The sequence below is a fragment of the Abramis brama genome, assembly GCF_963993115.1.
Source record: "Abramis brama genome assembly, chromosome: 17".
NCBI lineage: Eukaryota > Metazoa > Chordata > Actinopteri > Cypriniformes > Leuciscidae > Abramis > Abramis brama.
In genome coordinates, this window is record NC_139979.1 from 19,634,271 (window position 1) to 19,652,944 (window position 18,674).

The following is an 18,674-nucleotide window of genomic DNA, read 5'->3' on the forward strand; positions in this document are numbered from 1 at the left end:
TTCACACAGTGTAAAGTTATTTAATATTTATTTCTAAAAAGGGTGAAGTTATTGCTTTTATTTCATAATAAATAATCATAAAAATTCTGCATTTTTTATCAAACTAAGTAATGTAGTATAAACAGCAGGAGAGCAGTGATGTGTGAACTGAATTTGGTGACAATTCTGCACATTTTATATTATTAAACATATTCAATAGCTTCACTGTGACACACTGGCAGTACTGACAGTACAGTGTGTCACAGTGAAGCTACTGAATATGTTTAATAATATAAAATGTGCAGACGGGTTTTGGGATTTACACTTTACAGACGGACCCTTATTTGGACTTGTCTCTCATTCGTCTGGTTAGAGACAAATTATAAAGCTCGTCTTGATGAGAATTGGGTTGTAGCTCGTTGTCTAGGTTACTGTGATTGTAAATAGTTGTCGTTTGTGTTTTAACAACGTTTAGCTCAAGAATAGGGAAGTTCGAATAGCCTATGTGAATATTGCCAACTTCACTGAACTCCTTGAGTTAACCCTTATGTGCTGTTGGGGATGTTTTCATCCACTACGGGGTATTTTTTAGTCTAAATTTGGCCATAACTTTCTCTGTGTTTCAGCAAATGGAATGAATTTTGGTGACAAATCTTATTTTTACACATATTTTGGGAAAATGCTTTGAAATTTTTCAAAAACTCAAAAGTACACTGTGGGCAAATTTACTACCCTTTCGTTATGTTTGTGGCTGAAAACAGCCACTACTTTAAACTGCTGTAAAAATATAGCAGATAAATATTTTTTTCAATTTTTTTTGCATAAATCTATTAATCAACCTCAGTCCTGCTCAAAAATACTAAATGTTTAAAAAAAAATCAGGATTTTAACTCTTTAATTGCCAAATTCGTAAATGATGTCACTGATTTGGGAAAAAAAACACACAAAATGACTCATTTTCAATATAAAATGTGATTGTGGACTGGATTTTTTTTTACCTTTTATCACAGTCTTGGACATGTCAAAGATCAGAAACAACATTAGTTTTGATGCATTGTTAGTTTTTGTGCAGCATCAGATTTTAACTTTTTCTCCCTCATTTACTGTTCGTGGCTGTTTTTGCCCCATTGACTTCCATTATAACCACATTTTTTGATTGCAAAGCCATGACACCATATAATCATGCATTTTTGATTGTTGGTGGTTTTCCCTGTTGGGAAGAGGTAAAATTTGTAATTTTTACTGTTGATAACCAGGTGGCACCATTAACCCTTTAGATAGGCCTGTGCAAAAAAAAAGCTTAGTTTCTGGCTTTTACATGGAGTTATATGCAGTTTATATGGATTATAATAGCATAATAAAGTGTGTGTGTGTGTGTGTGTGTGTGTGTGTGTGTGTGTGTGTGTGTGTGTGTACTCACCTTGATGCGTCTGAGATAATCAAAATATGCACCTCAGCTCTCAGAACTACATGGAGTAAACAAAAACAAAGTAAGTGTATTTATGCATCTGCTGCCTTTTGATGGTGAGAAATGCAGACTAAACAAACACAAAGCATGTGGATTTAAATGCGTGCATGCAAGCCTGCTGGTCATTTGATGGTGAGAAGAGCAGCAAGCAACATGAGAAAGGGCTTGACTTGTAGTGAAGTTTCAGAGATGATTATGCAGCCTGACCCCTCCAGCGAGCTGCATGATGTATCGTCTTCCCCCTCTGACACCACAGACTCAGGAGAGTCAGATCCTGATTTGGATGTGGCACCCTCATCATCCTCTCTAGCTTCCACTGAAGGCGAGGAGGATTCGGAGGATCCTGGATCTGGGTGGATTGGGAGAAACGGCGAAGTGTGGTTTTCCACTAACGCGGAGACAACTCTCTTTCTTCAGCCTGCCAGAGGCGGGACTCCAGGGCCGACGCGCTATGCCATCACAAGGGTCCAGAACATGGATTCCGTGTTCAATCTGTTTTTTATGGAGGAGATGATTGACCTCATTGTCAGCATGACTTTCGTCAACACATACATGTTTGTACAGTCATACAAACATGTATGACTATGCCTTGTGATGACATAGCGCGTCGGCCCTGGAGTCACGCCTCTGGCAGGCTGAAGAAAGGGAGTTGTCTCCGCGTTAGTGGAAAACCACACTTCGCCGTTTCTCCCAATCCACCCAGATCCAGGATCCTCCGAATCCTCCTCGCCTTCAGTGGAAGCTAGAGAGGATGATGAGGGTGCCACATCCAAATCAGGATCTGACTCTCCTGAGTCTGTGGTGTCAGAGGGAGAAGACAATACATCCTGCTGGAGGGGTCAGGCTGCATAATCATCTCTAAAACTTCACTACAAGTCAAGCCCTTTCTCATGTTGCTTGCTGCTCTTCTCACCATCAAATGAGCAGCAGGCTTGCATGCACGCATTTAAATCCACATGCTTTGTGTTTGTTTAGTCTGCATTTCTCACCATCAAAAGGCAGCAGATGCATAAATACACTTACTTTGTTTTTGTTTACTCCATGTAGTTCTGAGAGCTGAGGTGCATATTTTGATTATCTCAGACGCATCAAGGTGAGTTCACACAAACACACACACACACACACACACACACACACACACACACACACACACACACACACACACACACACACACTTTATTATGCTATTATAATCCATATAAACTGCATATAACTCCATGTAAAAGCCAGAAACTAAGCTTTTTTTTGCACAGGCCTATCTAAAGGGTTAATGGTGCCACCTGGTTATCAACAGTAAAAATTACAAATTTTACCTCTTCCCAACAGGGAAAACCACCAACAATCAAAAATGCATGATTATATGGTGTCATGGCTTTGCAATCAAAAAATGTGGTTATAATGGAAGTCAATGGGGCAAAAACAGCCACGAACAGTAAATGAGGGAGAAAAAGTTAAAATCTGATGCTGCACAAAAACTAACAATGCATCAAAACCAATGTTGTTTCTAATCTTTGACATGTCCAAGACTGTGATAAAAGGTTAAAAAAAATCCAGTCTACAATCACATTTTATATTGAAAATTAGTCATTTTGTGTTTTTTTTTTTCCAAATCAGTGACATCATTTACAAATTTGGCAATTAAAGAGTTAAAATCCTGATTTTTTTTTAAACATTTAGTATTTTTGAGCAGGACTGAGGTTGATTAATAGATTTATGCAAAAAAATTTGAAAAAAATATTTATCTGATACATTTTTACAGCAGTTTAAAGTAGTGGCTGTTTTCAGCCACAAACATAACGAAAGGTTGTAAATTTAAACAATGCACAAGGGTTAAGCACTGACCGCATTTCTTTATATTTGAGTCCAAGTTCAAACACTATGAAACGCTCCATTAACGTACGGAGCTCTGAAACACTGCCAGCGGGACATTACAACATGAAGTGTCTGTCCGAGCTCAAAACAAGTTTTGCGTGGGAATGCAAATATCTTTGCGAGGGCAAATATCTTTGCGAGGGAACGCAAAAGTTTTGCGTGGGAACACAAATAACTTTGCGAGGGAACGCAAAGTTTCTCGGGGGAACGCAAAAGTTTTGCGAGGGAACGCAAAAGATTTTAAAAAAAAATCTCTCAACCTAAATTTTTTACCACCACCACGTCCCTTTAGGGGCTCCATACGTACGTGTTTAATCTAAGTTTTTTTCAACACATGGACAAGACAACAATATAATCATCAGCGATGCACGCGATTACATTTAGAAGACAAGCTTTGTTTCCAAATGCACCAAGCAAAGATCCTTTCAATTGTATAAACTTTTATAAACCCAGCCAATATAATCACAATGAACACATCCAAAATAAAATCTTTATATATATAACAACTGCAATAGTGTCTAATTTGTCAACAAAATGATTTACGCACTAAATCCAGCATAAACTCCGGCACAATTTGCATATTTTTAAACTCTCAAAACAGACGTCACATCCCGAACCTCACAGCAATTGGCTGCCGACCGCGTTTTTCGCTTGATATTTGCATAAAGTCGAGAACTGCCCAACCTTTTGACGCTCTCGGTCGCTCTCAACGCTTTCTCCGGTCCGCTGTCAATCCCAAAATGCACTGCGCGAGCGTGAAGCTCGACTTCCATAGGAATGAATTGAAAACGCTCGCTCCGCTCGCACCGTGCCAGTGGACACGCACCGTTATGCCTATATGTCTGTTGTGATCATAGGGTTGTGATGCATTCATAATAAATTCTTGCTGCTGTTTATGCTTCATTTGTTGTTTGCTCATCGAGATTTAATTTAAATCACTATGTGCCTTTGGTGTCCTCGTCAGAATCACTCAGTCATCATGAACATAATGCAAAATAATGAAATTCTGAGGTTTTATGATAAATCAACAAACATTTACACACATAGAAGTAGGCTACAATGATAAATCTCTTGAAATGTGTTTTCGATTATATGTATGTGAATTTGGCATGTCCCACGTAGGCTACATGCTGCTCTGCTAACTTCAGTGAGTGTAAAAAGTGGTTAAATGACACAAAATTAAAATTGTTTTAATATTCTTATTTTTCTCAACAAGTTGCTTGATAAAACAAGTCAATTTGATAATTTATATGCTATTTTTATAATAATATTAAACATATACACATGTACGTTTAGTTTAATTGGGTTGGGGTGCCGTGGGAAATAAAACACTACAAAGGGATGCCATGCTTTCAAAAAGTTTGGGAACCACTGGCTTAGATAACAGCATGATGTCTGACGACAGCATAGGTTTACATGTACTCTGTTTACATGTTATCTGCATCCCCTCTTGTGTTGAGGGGATGCAGATAAAGGAATGGATTGATAATGCAAAAAGTTAAGGTCTACTATACACTGATAAATAATGCTTTGAGCTTGCAGAAACTCTTGTGCTAAAAACATTGTCTGTTAACTTGTAGAGCCTGTCAGTAATGTTACTGCAGATGTAAGCATGACAAACCTGGTGGAGTTTAACGACACCGTGACGTTCACATGCAACGCCAGCGGCACGCCACTGTGGTTTTCATGGCAGAACGGCAGCTCTGCAGTCACAGCGGGAGGAAGAGTTCAGCTCAGCAACAATGGGCGAAATCTCGTCATCAGTGGTGTGACGCGGTACGACGAAGGTCCCTTCAAGTGTATTGTGATGAACAACATCAGCAAGGAAGAGAGTATTCAAATGAATCTCTCAATAAGCTGTAAGTATATAACAGCACAAAGTGTTGATTTTACTATTCCTTCAAAGGGCATAGATAGAGAGGGGCAGCTGACAATAACATGTTTCAAAAGCTCAATCTGAATTGGTTTTATGTGTTTATATCTATATTATTCATACTACTCAAAATACTGTAAATATGTTCATAATTTGTAAATGTTTATTCGGACTAAACCCAACTGTGACCCTACTTTTTTTACTTTTATACTATTTTTAGTTATTTTTTATATATTTTATTCTTAGAATTGTATTACTATGTTTCTTGTTGTATTTGTATTTGTATATGTGCACTGGAAGCTTCAGTACCAAGGAAAAATCCTTGTGGGTGCAAGCACACTTGGCAATAAAGCTCTTTCTGATTCTGATTCTGATTCTGATTAGATGGGCCTAGTAACCTGAGAATTACAGCCTCGCCAGACAACATGGTATTCACTTCTGGTTCGGCCATTTCTCTGTCATGCTCTGCTGAGTCCAAACCAACAGCTTCTTTCTACTGGACATACAATGGCAATCCTCTGAATGTCTATAGTTCGAGTTATAATCTTACAGACACTACCCAGAGCGGAACGGGACTGTACACATGCGTTGCCCAAAATGAAGTCACGCACAGATATGTTGCAATGACAAAAACTATTCGTATAGTTGGTGAGAACACTCTCAAAATATGTTTGTCTACATTTCTTATTCTTGATCTTATGATCTTTTTATCACCAAAACATTGTTGTTGTTTGTTTATTTAGACCTAATATCAGCAGTGGCAGTGAATCCATCAGGCTCTTCAGTAGAACACATGCCGTTTAATCTAAGCTGTAATGTTGTGGGGCCAGTGGACTCCATTCAGTGGATGAAGAACAACATGTACCTGTACGCCGACAATACGATCACTTTTTTCAATGGCAACTCAACCTTGAGCTTTAAAAAACTCACTCTTAGTGATGACGGATTGTACCAGTGTGCAGCTAGTAATGCTGTCAGCAACATTAGCAGCCAGCCCTACAACCTTACGGTCAACTGTGAGTAGGATAGATATTTCCAGAACATCTTTGTTTCCTATGAATACTGTATAGATTAAGATGGGGGTAATATGTCTTCCCACCATAAATTTCTCTCTTGACCATAAATAAATGGTCATTAAATGTCACCGCAACACATTTATTAAATAGTTATGCTCTTATTAATCTGTGCTTTTCATCTGAACATCAGCATTTGTGAGATTTATTCCATCTGAACACTTTTTAGGTGAAATGACAAAAAAGTTTTAGTGTTAGATAATAGTGAGCTGTGATTTTTTTTAATGTTGGATCTTGATTTATAGTTATTATTTATAAATAATTTATTTAGTTCCTACAAAATAATTTCATGAATTCAAACATCTTCATTATTTACATAACTTATAGTTTAATTGAGTTGAATCATTCGATTTGAATACATGGTATTCTATAGCAAAGCTGTATAAATTAATATAATCATATATTATAAAACGTATATTTCCGGTCCTTGATTCTGATTGGTTGAACCGCGTTCAAAGCTGTTGTAAATTACTGTACAAACATAGCCTACACCTGTGACCATTACATCAGTATTACTGCACTGTTTATTTTATGAATAAGATAATATTTTTTATGGATTAACTGTTTTATAATTGCAATAAGCCCAGTGAAGCCATAGTTTACAGTGAATTTAGACAGCTAAGGGGCGTTGATAGGCATGGCTTCTTGGGGCTTATTGCTTTAATCAAGTTCTTATGTACTGTATCTCTTTAGATGGAACATTAAAAAATTAGAAATGTTTCTTGAGCAGCAAATCATCATATTAGAATGATTTCTGAAGGATCATGTGACACTGACGACTGGAGTAATGATGCAGAAAATCCAGCTTTGTAAATTACAGTAAAAATTCAATTAAAGTTTAATTGATTAATTTCAAGTAGATTGAATAAATTACAATTTTAAATATGTTAAAATTGAAAACAGTTAAATTGTAATATTTCTAAATATTAGTTTTATTGTATTTTATTGTATTAAGAAACTTCTTTCAACAACGTTACAAAATATTAATACTCTAAACTTGATATTGTATGAATTCAAAGAATTGCTCAAATCTTTGTGTACTTCATTGTTAGTTATGTGTATTACAATGTTAAAAATAGTGCACCAGTATAACATGAAACAGAAAGTTAACACAATTCATGTATTTACTAGATGGCCCAATCAACACAACAGCCTCTGGTCCAGATCTAGTCAAAGTGGGATCCAACGTGACATTCAGCTGTTCTTCTGTCTCTCGTCCTCAAAGTCAATACAGCTGGTTTTTCAGTGGCTCAAAAGTGGCAGAGGGCTCAGTGTATGTGACCGCAGCTCTCCGACAAAACCATAGTGGACAGTACACCTGCATGGCCTTCAATAACATCACAGGCATTAGCAGCAATGCCTCAGTGCAGTTAACTGTACTTGGTGAGTGATTCAATTCAGTACTTTGCTTAACTGAAACTAGTGTTAGTTTTAAAGTGTGAGATCTTTTGACAGCCTGATTGTTTTTAAAATCTGAAATGGTTGGAAATGTAGTTTATATATATATATATATTATTTACTTATTTATTTCTTGGTATGAAATTTAGCTCCTGTCACCAATGTTATGGTGAATATGGACAATCAGCAACCAATCTTCAACCAACCATTCACACTAACCTGCACTGCCAGTGGAGATGTTGAGCACATTCAGTGGATGAAGAACGACATGGTTCTGTATCCTCAAAATGGAATCACTTTGTCCAATAACAATTCCACCTTGAGATTCCAAAATCTCTCTCTCAATGATGACGGACATTATAAGTGTGAAGCAAGTAACGCTATCAGCAACTCGACCAGTGAAGCCTATGACCTGATCGTCAACTGTGAGTAACACAGATATATTTGTAACATGTCCATTCGAATCATTGTTCATGGGAATAATTTTCAATGTATTTGGCATCTTTCAGATGGTCCATGGAACCAGAAAGTCGAAGGCCCAACCATTGCAGGGATTGGGTCCAATGTGACCTTTAACTGTACTGCAGTCTCTCGTCCTCAAAGTCAATACAGCTGGTTCCACAATAGTTCAAAAGTGGGAGATGGCCCAGTGTATGTGACCGCAGCTCTCTCACTAAACGTCAGCGGACAGTACACCTGCATGGCCTTCAATAGCATCACAGGCAACAGCAGCAACGCCTCAGTGCAGTTAACCTTAAAATGTAAGTTGTTAGGCCTTCAAATAATGTATGCTTTTTTAATACTTTATCAGTTCTGTTGTTCAACAGGCAGGTAAGCACATCTATTGAGTTCTTATATCAACTTAACTTTGCAATTTAAAGTAAGCTTTTTCTATGAATGTGCAAGACTTATGGTTCATTTTCCGCTAGGTAAATAACTTGAAGAATAACAGTGCAGTAAACGGTAAAATTATTTGCCAGTGTGTTTATGATTATGATAATACATAAAAACAATAAGATAACAAATACCAGTTTGCAGTATCAATCAGCATTACAGACTGTACTTGTACAGCTAAAATAACTGGAAGCAGCTTCGCACTTTCAAGTTACAAATGACTGCTACGCTCTTATTTAAAAAAAAAAAAAAAAAAGTGGATAGGGTGATAAGGAAAGGTCCAGAATTACTTAAAAGCGATAGTTCACCAAAATGAGGAATTCTGTCATCGTTTACTCTCAGAGTCCAAACAGGTATGACTTCCTTTCTTCTCTGCAACAATAAAAGAAAGTATTTTGAAGAATGTTCCAGCTGTTTTAGTCTGTACAATGAAAGTCAATGGAGTTTTAAACAACACTGGACCACATTGACTTTCAGTGTATCGACAAAAAAACATTGAGAATTACTTCAAAATATCTTGTATTGTGCTCTACAGAATAAAGAAATGCATATTGTACATGTTTGGAACAACATGAGGATGAGTAACTTATGACATTTTTGGGGGGTGAACTATCTATTTATATGATGTCATCTGTCTAAAACCTTTCTGTCTAAATTTCAGATCCAGTCAGTGATGTTATTGTAAATGCGGGCAATCAGCAACCAATCATCAACCAACCATTCACACTAACCTGCACTGCCAGTGGAGATGTTGAGCACATTCAGTGGATGAAGAACGACATGGTTCTGTATCCTCAAAATGGAATCACTTTGTCCAATAACAATTCCACCTTGAGATTCCAAAATCTCTCTCTCAATGATGACGGACATTATAAGTGTGAAGCAAGTAACGCTATCAGCAATTCGACCAGTCAAGCCTATGACCTGATGGGCAACTGTGAGTAACACAGATATATTTGTAACACGTCCATTCGAATCATTGTTCATGGGAATAATTTTCAATGTATTTGGCATCTTTCAGATGGTCCATGGAACCAGAAAGTCGAAGGCCCAACCATTGCAGGGATTGGGTCCAATGTGACCTTTAACTGTACTGCAGTCTCTCGTCCTCAAAGTCAATACAGCTGGTTCCACAATAGTTCAAAAGTGGGAGATGGCCCAGTGTATGTGACCGCAGCTCTCTCACTAAACGTCAGCGGACAGTACACCTGCATGGCCTTCAATAGCATCACAGGCAACAGCAGCAATGCCTCAGTGCAGTTAACCTTAAAATGTAAGTTGTTAGGCCTTCAAATAATGTATGCTTTTTTAATACTTTATCAGTTCTGTTGTTCAACAGGCAGGTAAGCACATCTGTTGAGTTCTTATATCAACTTAACTTTGCAATTTAAAGTAAGCTTTTTCTATGAATGTGCAAGACTTATGGTTCATTTTCCGCTAGGTAAATAACTTGAAGAATAACAGTGCAGTAAACGGTAAAATTATTTGCCAGTGTGTTTATGATTATGATAATACATAAAAACAATAAGATAACAAATACCAGTTTGCAGTATCAATCAGCATTACAGACTGTACTTGTACAGCTAAAATAACTGGAAGCAGCTTCGCACATTCAAGTTACAAATGACTGCTACGCTCTTATTTAAAAAAAAAAAAAAAAAAAGTGGATAGGGTGATAAGGAAAGGTCCAGAATTACTTAAAAGAGATAGTTCACCAAAATGAGGAATTCTGTCATCGTTTACTCTCAGAGTCCAAACAGGTATGACTTCCTTTCTTCTCTGCAACAATAAAAGAAAGTATTTTGAAGAATGTTCCAGCTGTTTTAGTCTGTACAATGAAAGTCAATGGGGTTTTAAACGACACTGGACCACATTGACTTTCAGTGTATCGACAAAAAACATTGAGAATTACTTCAAAATATCTTGTATTGTGCTCTACAGAATAAAGAAATGCATATTGTACATGTTTGGAACAACATGAGGTTGAGTAACTTATGACATTTTTGGGGGGTGAACTATCTATTTATATGATGTCATCTGTCTAAAACCTTTCTGTCTAAATTTCAGATCCAGTCAGTGATGTTATTGTAACTGCGGGCAATCAGCAACCAATCATCAACCAACCATTCACACTAACCTGCACTGCCAGTGGAGATGTTGAGCACATTCAGTGGATGAAGAACAACATGGTTCTGTATCCTCAAAATGGAATCACTTTGTCCAATAACAATTCCACCTTGAGATTCCAAAATCTCTCTCTCAATGATGACGGACATTATAAGTGTGAAGCAAGTAACGCTATCAGCAATTCGACCAGTCAAGCCTATGACCTGATGGGCAACTGTGAGTAACACAGATATATTTGTAACACGTCCATTCGAATCATTGTTCATGGGAATCATTTTCAATGTATTTGGCATCTTTCAGATGGTCCATGGAACCAGAAAGTCGAAGGCCCAACCATTGCACAGACTGGGTCCAATGTGACCTTTAACTGTACTGCAGTCTCTCGTCCTCAAAGTCAATACAGCTGGTTCCACAATAGTTCAAAAGTGGGAGATGGCCCAGTGTATGTGACCGCAGCTCTCTCACTAAACGATAGTGGACAGTACACCTGCATGGCCTCCAATAACATCACAGGCAGCAGCAGCAACGCCTCAGTGCAATTAACTGTAATAGGTAGGTCTTTTTGTGTCCTGTCAGTATCTTTTTTAACCCTTTTTTTTTTTTTTTTTTTACATATGTAAAGAGATCATTTGAAAAGTTATGCACATTTTGCTTACATAATATAGAAATTCTATATTATGTATATTCTATTAAATTCTATCCTAAGTTTGGAAATTTGTCGCATGTATGTTTTGATTTACACACACACACACAAATATCCTAAGAGAGTCGTTCTCTCTGGGAGTCTGGCTACACTGTATGTTTTTGATTCACTAAAAAGAACCGGCCAATGAGTGTCATTCATTCTGGAAATCAGACTACACTAGTTGTACTGTATATTTTTGATTCCCTAAAAATGACTGATTCATACAAGTCATTTGATCAAGCTACACCAGTCGTGCTGTATGTTTTTTATTCACCTAAATAACTGAGAACAAGAACTGGCTCATGAGTGTCATTTGTTTGGGGAATCACACTACACTGGTTGCACCATATGTTTTTGATTCACTAAAAAGAACCAGTTCATCATAGTCAGATGTTCTTGAATCGGACTACACTGTTGCAGTGTTTTTTTTTTGTTTTTTGTACACAAACATAGACCAATAGAAAGTTCAATAGAAAGTCATTTATTTCTAAAATGTTGCACTACATGTATTTTTTATGGCATCACATTCAATACAGACCACAAACTAAAAATCATTAAAATTAAGATAATTCCAATGAAGATTACTGTTAAACGCGACCCTAGAAGGTACATAATCACACTATTTACAACACGGTGAGATGGACTAATATAATATTCTGTACACTCTACAGATCCCATCACTTCAGTGGTAGTGACCCCTGATCGTCTCATTCCTCTGGCGTCTCAAAGTCTGCAGCTCAAATGTAATGTGATGGGTCCCTACAACAAAATCCACTGGCTTCGAAACAACCAGAGTTTCCAGCAATCAGACGGAGTTACATTTTCAGGAGATAATACCATTGTGACCTTCAAAAATCTGAAGACCGCTGATGACGGGCAATATCAGTGCGTCGCCACAAACTTATTGAAAGAGCATGTCAGTGAACCATATGGTCTTGTGGTCATCTGTAAGTAATATAAAAAACATACATGTTTAAAATATAGCTGTAAGCAGCAATTAAGGGGCTAAGCACTAAAGGGGAACTAAACGAATTTGAACAAATATGGCATAATTGGTATCATTGTGCACAGTATTACTCAGTATTCAAAAGATATTAGCATTTTTTTTAAATTTCTTTATACTTTTTGACCACAAGGTGGCTGTCTCAAAACTTTTTGAAACGTCACCAGGGCATGGTGCCGATGACATAACGACGCGTTTCATAACAATGCGCTACTGTTTTTATAAATCATAGAATTTTACTACACAATTCAAAATGGCCGACATGGAAAAATTGGGTACTGTTCGTGATTTTTGGTCAACCTGTTCAGAAGTTATAAGCTAAAGATATTATTTTTTCTTATCTCATATTTCATCTTAATACAGCAAATCGCTGTGGAGCTACAGCCTCATGTCCATTTTGGCGTGCTCTTCGTCGAATTTGTTAATTTCTCAACTGTACGAGAACGGTTGGGTCTATCAAAATGTCAGGATGGTCTGAAGGTGTCCTTCAGTGCTTGGCTCCTAATTACTTTGATATAAATCTGACTTTAAAAGACTTGTTTTTTGTACAAACTAAACCTCTGTGTGTTTACTGAACAGTTGGACCACAGAGTGTGCAGATCATTGTAAGTCCAGGGATTCCCGCCAAGTTGACATGTCAAGCACTGTCTCAGCCACTTGCTGAGTATCATTGGATCGAAAACAACACAGTAGTGGGAAATCAATCTACCATAGAAGTTCCTATAAAGTATATCCTGGGCAGCAATTACACCTGTGTGGCCAAAAACCCTTTGACCAATGTGACGGTCTACACCAGCCAAGTCGTCAATTGTGAGCCCAAATTCACACAAAACAGTTAACATGCAATATAGAGGTTAATTGTCAAAATATGCATAAATAGGAAGTTGTATGCTGTGTTCTTGAAGTAACCATCCTCTCTCTGTATTTACCACAGACCCCAATGCTGCTGTCAGCGTCCAGGCGAGTGTGTTGCTGACGGCTCTCATCGCTCTGCTCCTCCCTGTGCTGGAGCAATGCCTCTAATACTGATATTACTGTCAGGATGAACATGGCATTTCTGAATGAGGCTTGTAGATTAGTTGAACTGCTCAAATTAATTTAAAAACAAATTTACACATTATTGAAAGCCAGGCATAAGCATTTATTAACGGAACTATTTTGGCAACTAACAAAAGGGGGTTACATTTTAATGGAACCATACTGCATTATTTGCCTATATATTTATTTTCTAAAAATGATATATGTGGTACATTTATTACTATCATTAATTGGACAGTAATTTAATGAATCACCCATTTAATATGCTTAGAAATGATCTCTTTCTGGAAAAAGCACCTAATTCTGGCAAATTACTTATCCAAATGACATATTATCCTAATTCTGTTTACTTCACAAAGTTCATGTTTCTTATATCTCGCAATTATGAAATGTTTTCTTAAAGGAATATTATATGCCTACTGTGTGATTTATCTATTTTGTGATTTTTTAAAAGATCAAAAAAATGTGAAATGTTATATATGATATAAATGTTATTTTCTTTATGGAATTAAATAAAAGCAAATTATTCAAACAAACTTCTCTTTTTATTGGCAACCTGTTTTATTTTTAAATGCACTTGCACATCTTTTTCCAATATGTGTATCTTTTCCAATTGTAAAAACTGAACCTAGAACACTGGGTAGATTAAATGTTTTGGAATATTACAGATACAAAAGTAGTTCAGTATACACTACTTACTTTAGATATTGTGTAATAAGTACATGTATAAAACTGTGGGGGCATATAGTTTGTGTGTATAGTGACTGTGAGATTAAATCGGCATACTGATGTTGCCTTTCTTCTGCTTCCTGATTCCTCCAGTCAACTGTTGGCATTTTTTAAATGTTGCAATCCTCTTCTTTTGGCAAAAAGCTTTCTGCTCTTTGCTGAGGAATTCTGAAAATAAAATAAAAGAAAAAGTGATAGGGGTGTCAAGCGATATTTAAAAAAGAATCGTATTAATTACACAATGTGGCGATTAATTAATCAAATTAATTACAAATTAATCGGACATCAGACTGGCTGAGATATTACCCCCAAAAGATAATAGTCATTAAAGTCATTATGGTGTTAAATGCGAAAAACATCAAATAGACATAAATAAAAGGAGCCTTAGATTTTTTATTATTATTATTTGATTCAGCATTCAACAAACTTTTAGGCTTAGATGCCCATGAGGGTGAGTAAATGATGACAGAATAATTTGTGGGTGAACAATACATTTATTGTTTTTTTTTTATATATATGGAAATTAAATAATAAATATGATACAAACTCATACAGGAGCATTTATATAACTGCAAGTTGTCCCAGTGTTTCATGATCTGTTTAATGTAAAAGTCAAAATGGTCTGGGTAAATACAGGTTGCATGACTCACTTTGACGTTGCAGCTCACAGGAACAGTTCTGCTCCAGAGAAATTCTTCTTCCTGTTCAAAACACCACATCAATCAAGATGGCAGGACTCTTTTTACACAATAAATACACATGTCATGGCAAAACAGTACATACTGTTAGAGAAAATGTCATATGTTCTGAATCAAAACTTCCATCATCACATCATTTAAGAAGCACACTGAGAGACACTTTACTACTGGTTAATTGCTGTAACACATAAAACAAATAAAGTCCACAAAACAATTCTGTTTTCTACAGAATCGCAAGCATATGCAGTAAACGACTGTCATGGTAATATAAGGAAAGAGCGATTAAAAACTCTACGAGACCGACAGTTTCAAGTGAGTTGGGTAATAAATGTTATTTTCTTTAAGACACAGGATAAATAAAGCGCGCTCACTTGCCAACTTACATGTTAGCAAAATAATTAAGCATTTCAGATTGTTTTATGAGCAATTTAGCATCAGTTGTCATTAAGAAGATTGAGTAATTTTAATGTTTTCCCCCTGTCTTATACTTTTAATTAATTTATTATTATCCAAAGAAGTTAGCTCCAAATAATATTAGGATTTCCGCCTCAGTTGATATTGTATTTTATGCTTGAATGATCATTAAACAAATACAGTTTTTTCCCCCCAAGCAATGTTTCAGACTTGACTGCATTACATGAGGGTGTAACAAATAGAATGATGTACCGTTTAGTTAAGTGCTTCCTCATTCACTTACAGTAGAAATGCTTGATAAGCAAACAGATTTTAGGTTGGTTTAAGCTTTTTTTCGCCAGTAGGACAGATCATGCAAACCGATCAGCTGTGCTTGTAACTTATAACAGAAATAATCACAATTACATGGAATGAAGATTTGTCTTCTCGATACAATAACGGGCGAATTCAGGTTGACTGAGACACTTTTTCCAAGTCATCTCAATGGCAAAAAGTGTCCCAATCACCCTGAATTCACCCTATAACTGCAGTAGTCAACATTTGAAGTGGATCGAAACCTTTCATCAAAGTTATACATGAATTTTGAACAATACCCGTTCTTGTCTTAGGACAACTTTGATTAACTTGTTTGATCCACTTCAAATGCTGACTACTATCTGATTCAGTGCTTCCTTAAAATTCATGCCTTAAGAAATGAGGAACAAGCCCGTTATATGTTGTTAGAGTATTGAACCTGTTTCCTTAAATGCGCACAGTCATGATTTTCCTCTGATTCATTGTGCATCAGTGTTTTATCATATGTCAGTGTGTAAGAAAATATAAGAGATGGGGCTCCTAGTATTTTGTGACGCATTCAAAAGTCACTTTTAAACCATTTGTGTCGATGGTGACCTCTCTCATGGAGGTTTCCAGATATGTACATTTCTGATATGTAAGATATGTAAAAACCTTATGCACAAAATGTGAGTATCATCTTACCACTGCAGTTGCATATCCTGACCTGCCCTCCAGACATAACGTGACCTTTGACCTCTGGAGATTTATCTGAATCTCTCACCTGAGGCTGGGCTGCATCAAGGACAAATATTGAAACATCAAATATTCAAATAAATCACACATTTAATATCATACATTTTTATTTAAAAAAAAATGTTTTAAATATATTATATTGCAGGATTTAAAGGAATAGTTTACCCAAAAATTAAAGATATTTTGAAAAATGTTGGTAACCAAACAGTTGATGGAACCCCATTAACTTTCATAGTATTTCATACTTTTTTCACATGGAAATCAATGGGGTCATCAACTGTTTGGTTAACCATATTCTTCAAAATATCTTCACTTGAGTTCAAAAGAAGAAATTCATACAGGTTTGGAACAACTTGAGGGAGAGTAAATGATGACAGAATTTTCATTTTTGGATGAACTATCCCTTTAACAGATGTAATTTAACAGCTAAATGCAAATGCAAAACAAGCAATATATTTTTGGTTTGGTTTGTAACATTACAACACAATATAACATAACAGCTAAAAAAACAAAAACGAAAAAAAATGAAAAATACATATAGCATACCTTAAATGTAATTATATTAATTATTATTAATTTTTTTTTACCTTGACAGTGGATGTTAGTGGCAATCACCAGAGCAAAGGCCAGCAGAAGCACCTGGAACTTCATCGTTCTCACAAGCACGTTCTCACAATACGGTCTAAAAAAATGCTTTTAAGTCTTCAAGACTCGTGCTTTTCAAGAGAACTCTCTATTCAAATCTAGGGTTACACAGTATTTATATGATTTCTGGGTCTCAAAAGCCACGTTTGGTTATGCCCCAACTTGCTGGATAGAATTTTAGAGATGAAGTGTGAATGACTTGCTGACAGCATTTTTTGTTTTGTTTGATGGAAACGTCTAAGATCTGTGATGAGGGTTGCCATATTTTGCCGAATTTCAATGTCTCCTTTGTAATTCAAACTCTGATGAACCCTCACAGAATTTTTTCTTATTCTTACCATATCACATTTATACCTTAGTTCAGTTCAAATGAGACCCTATTAAGTCCAGTGCCAAATGTTCTGCATTAGATTGTTTTGCAGGAACCCAAGTTCATATTTCACTAAACCTTTCAAAGTCTGATAACATTATGCGGTTACAGTGATTTACCATGGAAGAAACATGATGGATGTTCTTGTGAACAAGCACCTGGAGGTCTGGGTCACATTTGATGAACAACTCAGGACCAAAAAATAAATTCCTTAACAGCTAAATGATATCAAGCATGCACCCCATAATCAATCTTGTATTCACTCAGATTCATTAAACTGTAAAGACCATGGTGGTTTGACTAAAACCATTGTATAACTGCAAAACAACATATGGAAAAAATATTGTCCTTCTGAAGACACTCTCAAAAAAAAGAAGAAATTACATCTTGTGGAGTTCTTTATTTTTTAGAGTTTTGACTTCAACTGAGGCATGACGCCAAGAATAGCTGAAATAAAACAGCTTTGTGAAGACAAATGGCACCGATTCACAGTTGCAGAAATCATGTTGATGTGTTATCTGTTATTAAACCCATAAACATCACACAATTTCAAATCACATACTTAAATCCTCACTCTGCCCTGAATATTTAGTGTCTGATAATATGAAACTATAAACAGACTGTATCTATTGTTATCTATGCAGAAAACCAGTTTTCATACTTTTTCCTCTAACTTTAAATCAATGTCTTGATGTCGGCTTTCAGAACAGAGACCTAATGAAGAGATATTAGATTCTACCTGTAAATCTACCTGTCACATGCTGACATATAAGAAATGTTGTGCAAGACATTTGAGTTGATAAAAGAAGTAAAGTAAACATGGGTTGTCTCGAAACTCACTGATTTACAGATATCCTGGAACTGTAATTCTATCTTTAACAGTCTGAATCACTCAGCTTGATATCACATGTCATCTGACACTCTTGTGTGTACACCATAACATGCCCTGCAGCCCAGTGCTTGTTTTCTGATGCTTATCAGATTGAAGGTGCCAAAAGGTATTTAACAGTATTTGTGGAGTGACACAATATCAAAGAGCAACTGACTTCAGTTCATTCAGCTGAAGGAGACCTATCGGTCTGAGACTGACTGACTCTGAAGCGTGGTTTCTGAAAGCAACTGGAAGTTACTTTCTCACATGGATTAACTTCTGAATTTAAACTCATTTTGATACTTTTTTTCTGGTTATTTCAGACTGTAAAATATCATGCCCCAAAACAATTCTATTTATTAAATATCAATTCATGACATTTGTGTAAAGATTTGATACACACACACACACACTAGTGGCCAAAAGTGCTGTCCAGCATTGGAAAATTGACATCTTTTCCCTTTATTTAAATATCATAAAAGATGTATTTAATGACTTTGTAATAATA

General features: G+C 36.2%; 2 protein-coding genes across 3 annotated transcripts in view; one reads left to right on the forward strand and one right to left on the reverse strand.

The window, feature by feature from the left end:
* ceacam1 (CEA cell adhesion molecule 1) overlaps positions 1–13,943 on the forward strand; it is a 21,090-nt gene extending 7,147 nt beyond the window's left edge. The window contains exons 3-15 of one of the 2 annotated variants that reach the window (XM_084087992.1): positions 4,900–5,178; positions 5,577–5,840; positions 5,936–6,208; positions 7,397–7,648; positions 7,813–8,088; positions 8,173–8,424; positions 9,219–9,494; positions 9,579–9,830; positions 10,625–10,900; positions 10,985–11,236; positions 12,041–12,316; positions 12,952–13,182; positions 13,307–13,943. In XM_084087992.1, coding sequence (XP_083944118.1) covers positions 4,900–5,178; positions 5,577–5,840; positions 5,936–6,208; positions 7,397–7,648; positions 7,813–8,088; positions 8,173–8,424; positions 9,219–9,494; positions 9,579–9,830; positions 10,625–10,900; positions 10,985–11,236; positions 12,041–12,316; positions 12,952–13,182; positions 13,307–13,395 — 3,248 coding nt within the window. In that variant the 3' untranslated portion in view covers positions 13,396–13,943. The remainder of the gene's footprint in view (positions 1–4,899; positions 5,179–5,576; positions 5,841–5,935; positions 6,209–7,396; positions 7,649–7,812; positions 8,089–8,172; positions 8,425–9,218; positions 9,495–9,578; positions 9,831–10,624; positions 10,901–10,984; positions 11,237–12,040; positions 12,317–12,951; positions 13,183–13,306) is intronic. The other variant, XM_084087993.1, reaches the window with a different exon arrangement.
* Positions 13,444–17,118, reverse strand: LOC311066697 (uncharacterized protein). Its single transcript, XM_084087994.1, has 4 exons — positions 16,868–17,118; positions 16,230–16,319; positions 14,790–14,840; positions 13,444–14,307 (listed from the first exon to the last, which is right to left on the reverse strand). Exons 1-4 carry the CDS (start codon positions 16,929–16,931, stop codon positions 14,183–14,185), a joined length of 330 nt encoding a protein of 109 aa, XP_083944120.1. The 5' UTR covers positions 16,932–17,118; the 3' UTR covers positions 13,444–14,182.
* Positions 17,119–18,674: the final 1,556 nt, after the last annotated feature.